The 8,043-nt window shown below is 37.2% G+C and overlaps 1 protein-coding gene across 1 annotated transcript; it reads right to left on the bottom strand.

The window, feature by feature from the left end:
• Positions 1-68: 68 nt before the first annotated feature.
• LOC121726135 (esterase FE4-like) lies at positions 69-5,708 on the bottom strand. The gene is made up of 3 exons (XM_042113369.1): positions 5,538-5,708; positions 3,136-4,415; positions 69-282 (listed from the first exon to the last, which is right to left on the bottom strand). Exons 1-3 carry the CDS (start codon positions 5,706-5,708, stop codon positions 84-86), a joined length of 1,650 nt encoding a protein of 549 aa, XP_041969303.1. The 3' UTR covers positions 69-83.
• Between the last annotated feature and the right edge of the window lie 2,335 nt (positions 5,709-8,043).

Below are 8,043 nucleotides of genomic sequence, written 5' to 3' on the forward strand. Positions count from 1 at the left end.
ATCAATAAGTAAATTATATTTAATTAATCAATCAAAAGGGTTCAAGAATTTTCCATGATTAAATAAAATTTAATAAAGATTCTTTATTTCTTGTTCTTTTTGGGTGGCGCTGTAGGGTTCCAATAAAACTTTTCGTAGATTCTGTCCCAGAATTTGTATCCGTCTTCGTTGAGGTCCGTCTTTAGAAGCAATTTCCTGTTAATCTCCAAATAGTAGGGTATTATATTTGAATATGGGCGCCATTTTAAAGTAATTAGGGAACTTTCGTAGGCCGTCGGGTCCCTGCAAATAACAATTAGAGCTTTTATTGGGGTTCTGATGCGTGTTTCATTAATATTACACCGAAGTCTGCGGTTTGAAAAGAGTCAATACATTTCTCAATTATTTACATAGTAACAGTTTGTGAATATGTTTTTGAATTCAGATGAACTAAAAGAAGTATCCGCTATTATAGGTAAATACTATGTGAGATAATAATTAACACTTAAACAGTATACTAGTGACCGACCGAACTTTCGGTTTCCGTTTCGGTTTAGGCCAGTTTCGGCCAAAAAATCTAGTTTCGGCCTTAGTTTCGGTTTCGGCCAAAATATAGCCGAAACCGAAACCGAAACTCATGCATCGTTCGGTAAACTTCGCAGTTAACTCGAGCTTGCTTGCCAGCGAGGTCCAGTTCGCCACCATCTATTTAATCATGTTTTGAGATTATGTATTCCAGATGAGTCCCAAATCAAAAATTAGCACTTCGTTTTATTTCCATTAAATTGTCTTATCTTGTTTTTATCGAAATTATATTATTGAATTTTATTTCTACGATAAAAGCAGGCTTATTTAATATAATATATAACTGTTGGCAAATTACGTGCTTTTTTAACAACGACTGTATTGTGTGTGAACTTTATTTACTTAAGAATTTTGTTTGACTTTGAGATTATAAGATATCTTAGGATATATCTTGTGAGATTTATTTAGTAAATCATCTCGCCTCACTCTTTTTTTTTTTGGATACGCAATCTCTTAGGACTTAGACCGTTCCTACCCTGCTAGAATCTTATCTAGCCCACTTCCCCGTAAGCTTCACTCTTGCGGCCTTCAGTATATTTTTCAGGTTTAGTAGCAAAATGCCTTCTGGAGAAAAAAAATGTGACGTCAACTGCAAGTTTGCTTAGTCATTTCGTTTTGAACTTCGACCGCGGTCGTGTCCATGTCTCCCATAAAAATAATATACTGCAATTATTGATTTTGTTTTCAGTAGTACGTCGTTCAGTAGTATGTCTAAGGGAGGATTTCACCAATCGCACAACTTCGTTTTATAAATTTAGTTCTCATTAAACACGTTCCTACGGGGATCAATAAAAAGCAAGAAACGATATATAAACTACCCAAACGCATCATTTTATTCGTCTATGATTTTCGATTCGCCATGACACTACACTGGCAGGACTTAAACGGCTTTAATGAAGTTTAACCGTGCAACATTGGACGTTCTGAAGATAGAACTCGGATTTGTTGTGAACTTTATGTTATTGAAATGCAATTTGGTGCTATAAACGGGTTTATACGTGTAGAACCAATTTAGTGTACACTAAGCGCGTCCTATTTCTTAGGTGAATCGCACCTAAATAAAATGACTTCAAATAACTTCTGCTCTTGTTTCTTCGTTATAATACATTAAGGGGAATTTCACCAATCACACTTAAACGTTTTATTAAACTAAGTTCTCATTGAACATTTTTTTGGACACGCAATCTCTTAGGACTTAGACCGTTCCTACCCTGCTAGAATCTTATCTAGCCCACTTCCCCGTAAGCTTCACTCTTGCGGCCTTCAGTATATTTTTCAGGTTTAGTAGCAAAATGCCTTCTGGAGAAAAAAAATGTGACGTCAACTGCAAGTTTGCTTAGTCATTTCGTTTTGAACTTCGACCGCGGTCGTGTCCATGTCTCCCATAAAAATAATATACTGCAATTATTGATTTTGTTTTCAGTAGTACGTCGTTCAGTAGTATGTCTAAGGGAGGATTTCACCAATCGCACAACTTCGTTTTATAAATTTAGTTCTCATTAAACACGTTCCTACGGGGATCAATAAAAAGCAAGAAACGATATATAAACTACCCAAACGCATCATTTTATTCGTCTATGATTTTCGATTCGCCATGACACTACACTGGCAGGACTTAAACGGCTTTAATGAAGTTTAACCGTGCAACATTGGACGTTCTGAAGATAGAACTCGGATTTGTTGTGAAATTTATGTTAGTGAAATGCAATTTGGTGCTATAAACGGGTTTATACGTGTAGAACCAATTTAGTGTACACTAAGCGCGTTCTATTTCTTAGGTGAATCGCACCTAAATAAAATGACTTCAAATAACTTCTGCTCTTGTTTCTTCGTTATAATACATTAAGGGAATTTCACCAATCACACTTAAACGTTTTATTAAACTAAGTTCTCATTGAACAATGAACGCATTTATATGGCGACGTGAATCTCGTTTTGTTTCAAATAGATTTTACATTCTTCATTTAATCGTGATTAATGAATCTAAGTTTGAGTTATACGTTTGATTGATGATTTTTATACATTTTTATCATCTTTGAGCCTTGTCACGTTGTTTTAGTAACAAATAGCAAGAAACGATAAATAAGCTAACCAAACGTATATCTGTGAAAACTGTCAACTTAACAGCCTATGTTTTTCGATCTGTCATACACTACACCGACAGGACATGTGTTTTATGAAGTTAAAACTCCAATATTGGGCGTTCAGGAGATAAAAATCGGATTAGCTGTGAATGAGACGAAACGCATCTACTTGGAATCGTATAAAAAAACGAAAGTTCGGTTTCGGTTTCGGCTGAAAAATCAGTTTCGGTCGGACACTACAGTATACTAATCGTAGTTATAGGTAAGTATAATTACTAATGGTACTTTATATTATAGCACATTATTGTTTAGAATGCCAGTGATTAATTACGCTATTTGAATGTTGAGTAAGTATGTCTATACATATTGAAGCCTTTTAACGCTTTGGAACTATCCTGTCGAGAAAAACCAGCGTAAGTAACGTGGTTACGTTTTGGGTCTCTAAAAACATGTAAAATCTGTGTTTGAAAGTAGCTTAAAAACTTACCCGTATTTGATGAAATCAGACCACATTGTCGTCATACGATCCCGTGTGTCCAAGTCCTTATAATTAATGGTGTAGCCGAAGAAGTCTAGGATATAAGCGGTTTGGTCTCTGTGACTCGCTCCTTTAATCCTGTCCATGTAATTATGCTCAATATTCAGTTTTCCAACGTAAGAGAATTCGTACAGAAACACAGGCTTCTTAGCCACATCTGCATGCAATTTAGCCGATCTCAGTATTCCGTATTTGAACATGGAATCGGAGAAGTAGTTGATATAATTCTGTAACGTCTCAGCACTCACTGGCTTGTTATCAAAGTAATACTTTTTTACAGATTTTATGAAATCTTCTTTAGATTTTTCACTATCAAAGGCGAGGTCTGCTGGGAGGAAGTCAGCAAAATTGTCATTCATCTCGTCCCTCCATGTGCCGAATTTGATAGTTCTACTTATGCCTTCCATGTTTGAAAAGCCGGTCATGATAGTGACATCATTGCTTTTGCCGTTTTTAATTGTGTCTACTGGCGATTCAGTGATGATAGATTCTATTCCTTCGATAGCATTTTCAATACACGGTGCAAAACCGAAGGTGCTGTTGGGCAGGAAATAATTAAGACTTTTTAAAGCAAGATCCTTGATGTCAGCATTAATGTAAAATTCAGATAAATCTTCCACAGAGCCAGTGCCATTATATCCGAGCGATACTGCAATATTCCTTGCAGTCGCAACAGGGTCCCGATTGATTGCAAATGGTGACAACGCTGAACCACTTTCAAGAATCAATTTATCAAACAGTCCCTCGGCTGCTTTCGACAATGTAAGTAATTCAGCCATAGCTCCGCCAACACTGAAACCGGCTAGGGTTACTTTTTTCGGATCTCCACCAAAGTTTTCAATATTCTTCTGAATCCATCTTAAAGCTGCTACTTGGTCTTTTAAACCAGCATTTCCAGGGACTTCTTTGGTACCAAGACAAGCGAACCCAATAGCACCTAATCTGTAATTGAAGCTGATTACTAACACGTCGTGTCTTGCTAGGTAATGTGCTCTGGCCATATTTCCACTGCCTCCAGAAAAGGCTCCACTGTGAATGTATGCTACAACGGGTACTAAATTGTCCTTATCGGCTACTTCTGGTACGAGGAGGTTCATTGTAAGACATTCATCATCACCAGATAAAACTACTTCGTCGTCGTCACCAGCGCTGTAGTAGCATTGGTGACATAATGTGTTCTTCTTAGTCGCTTCAAAGACGCCTTCCCATGGCGTTGGAGGTAGGGGTGCCTGAAAATTAGAAAAAAAACTTTTATTAAACTTTACTGTTCTTTTAGTTTATTGAGTTACAGTAATAGTAAGTTATACTATAACCAAAATGACGAGGTACATACTTTGTATTGTTTTGTAAATAATAATATAGAAGTTAGTATTTACACATAAATTTCATAACAAAGAATCTACAAAAATAACCATCAAAAGGTCTGATCTATCTGTATATTCGAAGTCTCAAATCGGATGCATTTAAATGAGTTTGAAAGATACTTCCTATCTAACTCAGGCAGGATTTGAGGCGTCGTGTGCCAGGTGAGCTGTCGATGGAAAATCAAAATATATTCAAAGTTGTATGGACTGTCTAGATAGTTTATATTTCCCCTCGCGTGATCTCATTTTAATATTTTCTATATTTGTATTCAATGAAACCGCTTTCAAATCTCGGCCCACGTATACACAGGTGTGCGTTTCATATTATGATGCCTTTGATTTTGATCATTAATAAGTTGACTATAGAGGTATTTCGGGTACCTCATTGATGGAGAAATAAGTTTACTGAAAGTAAATTAACAAGTTACACCCATAAAATTAACAATTTGTTTTTATTGTAACCAATTCCTGAAACGCGCAATAAAATTAAGGGTTGTTAGTATGTCTGGCACATCATGGAATTCAAGAATTTCCTTAGTTAGGAGACCTTCGACTTTATTGTCTCATTTCTACAAGCAAATTTTTTTCTAAATCCTCTTACGCACAAAACTTCCTCGTTTAGCCACGATAAAAATAGCCTTGCCTACGTATTATGTAAAATTTTATTTTATTGATCTCGTAGTTTCAGAGTGTCCGCTACCTCAGGCTGATGTTGATTTCAACCTATCCCAATGCCCATAGACCATAGGGTTTTTGTGCATCAACCATACAATCAAAAAATTTTTTTTAGTTAATTACAGAACATAGAGTTTTAGCCCGTTGCAAACAACCATACAATCGAAATTCTGTTATATTTAGTTTACTTAATAGTCTGTAATGTACACAAAAAGTCTAGTAATCATGCGAAATTCACTGAAATTCGCATAGCTTCTTTCTTTCTTCTTTTTAATTTGTCCTTAACAAAAGTGTATTTCTTCTTAAACCTACCTGATATCTTTCTCGCCCCGTCGGCACGCTAGCGTACGGTATTCCGTAGAACTCGTAGAAGTCTCCATCCCAGTACTTTTCTCCTCTCACCACACCCTCATCTAGACTCACGAACTTATAGTCCTCGGCGAAAACGCCGAGAATCAGAGCACACAACACAACGCTCCTCATGTTACCACGTACATAACTGATAAATATAATAATTATATTTTCGAATATTATTATCAATTGATTAATTGATAAATCGAAGTAAATCTAGTGGTACACGTAGTTAATCCTTATCTTGGGTTTAATTAGTTCAGTAGGTTTTCTTTTTTGGTGTGATAAAAGAGATAACATTTTTGAATCGGTTTTTAGCGTCTCGGGATGCACTTTTTTCGGATATTAAATCGGCGTCAGGACCCGATTATTAGGAGGTAGAGTGGGCCAACGTCGCGCCCTAGGAGAGAAATTAGTTTACAGAAGTAAAATAACTGTCTATCTTTTGCTGTTTCGTTTAACTTTCACTACAGCTGGTACTGCCGGAGTGCATAATATTGTGTTTTATTTTTAACTTAATGATGCCCTCAACTCCGTTGTGTACAAGTTAGTTAATTGCGCGGGAACCGTACATTTAAGGTTCGCGCTCACTTTGTCGGCGCGTGCCGGGGCTTGCCGGGGCGGATCGGCGCTCAGCGCAGCGCAAAATGCGCTATAGCACACTATTGCCGGGCCGGGCCGCATCGCATTGACAAATTTTGATTACTTTGGATAGCTCCAGTGTGACCACTCTTAAACCACTCGTAACTCGATTTATCAAAAACGTTGCTATATTCTACTAAAATCTACGAGTACTAGAGCGTGTTTTAGATTTTACCGAAAATCTACCTTTATTAATCAATGTATTCTTATGTATTAATATAATCGTGGTTGAAACTAAAATAAAACTAAAATATTAATGTGGACTGTCTTCATTATGCATTTTAATTTTTTATATTATTTGATAAATAATATCGATCTTCTACTAAAATTACAAAAAAATTTGGACTGCTAAATCATCATTCATTTGACCTCAAATCTACCAAAAAGTGGAAATCTATGTGAAGTGTGGTCACACTGTTGCCGGGGCGCAGCGGGTTTGTCGGGCCTTGCCGGGCCTTGTCGCATTGACTTAAATCCGCTGCGCCCCGACACAGTGTGCGGTACGCGCATCCGCTTCCATACAAATTGTATGGAGGTGGATTTTTGCGATGAGCCCCGGACGCTAAGCCCCGGCACGGCCCGTCTCAATGGACTCACTCCTTAAACAGGATAAAAAGTATTTTATGTCATTTCCCGGGACTCAAAGTACCCAGCAAAATCGGTTCAACGGTTAGGGCGTGAAGAGGTAACAGACAAACACAGTTTCGTATATTTTATAATAATACTAGTAAGAATATTAATTTCTTTAATAATTTTAAACACTATAATATATTTTAAACCGCTTAACAAATACCAGTATAAATCTACATATAAGCCGGTAAACTAGGGTAGAAGTGGGAAGCTGTGTTCGCGTACATCACACGCAAACGTTTTAGGGGAGTTACATAAAAATGACATTACGCCGGGAGCATAAATAGGGTAATATCCGTGAATCGCGAAATGTGAACTTATCGAGATGTTTCGCCGCTGGGCACTTACATCGACGACTTTTTTTTATAATATAAGGGGGCAACCGAGCAACCGGGTCACCTGATGGGTCAACTACCGTCGCCCATGGACACTCGCAACATTAGAAGAGCTGCAGGCGCGTTGTCTTTTTAAAAGGAAACACGCTCTCTTTTTGAAGGTTCAGGTTGTATGGGTCCGGAAATACTGCTGATTACAGTTCGTTCCAGAGTTACAGTGCGCGGCAGGAAGTTATGCGAAAAAGGCACGGAAGATTTTAGGTTTCTGTAGAATCCCCACGATTTGAGGGATTCTACATATAGAATTGGCTCGCTCAGCACCCACGCCATTATGAACGGTTCTGACGCCAATGTCATCCAAGATATGAGTGTACGAGACAATGATTCAGTACAGGTTACAGTTACCTCGAAGGTACCTTCGAGTACACTTATATCAATTTGTTGTCCGTCTGTCTGTCTGTCAAGATAGTTTTTCTCAAGAAGTACAAAAGTATCAAGCTGGATTTCACATTTATATTAGAGTCAGTCAGTTTGTATATTATTTAAGAATTAGTGTGCAATTAAAGTTTTTTAAGCGTATAGTTAACCAGAGCATGTATAGATAAAAAAATAAAAATGACGATTGCAAGGCACAAAATTACAAAGAGTTTTTATAGTAGGATATCGCCGATCCTGGCGACATAGGAGATCATACAGATGTTGTGAAAAGGCATAAAATCCTACTTATCCTACTAATATTATAAAGGCGAAAGTTTGTTTGGATGTATGGATGTTTGTTACTCTTTCACGCAAAAACTACTGAACGGATTTTAAATAATATATTATTGTAGTGTTATCCTGATGAATAAGCTTATTCATCA

This window comes from Aricia agestis, chromosome 4 (genome assembly GCF_905147365.1).
Source record: "Aricia agestis chromosome 4, ilAriAges1.1, whole genome shotgun sequence".
NCBI classification, from domain to species: Eukaryota; Metazoa; Arthropoda; class Insecta; order Lepidoptera; family Lycaenidae; genus Aricia; species Aricia agestis.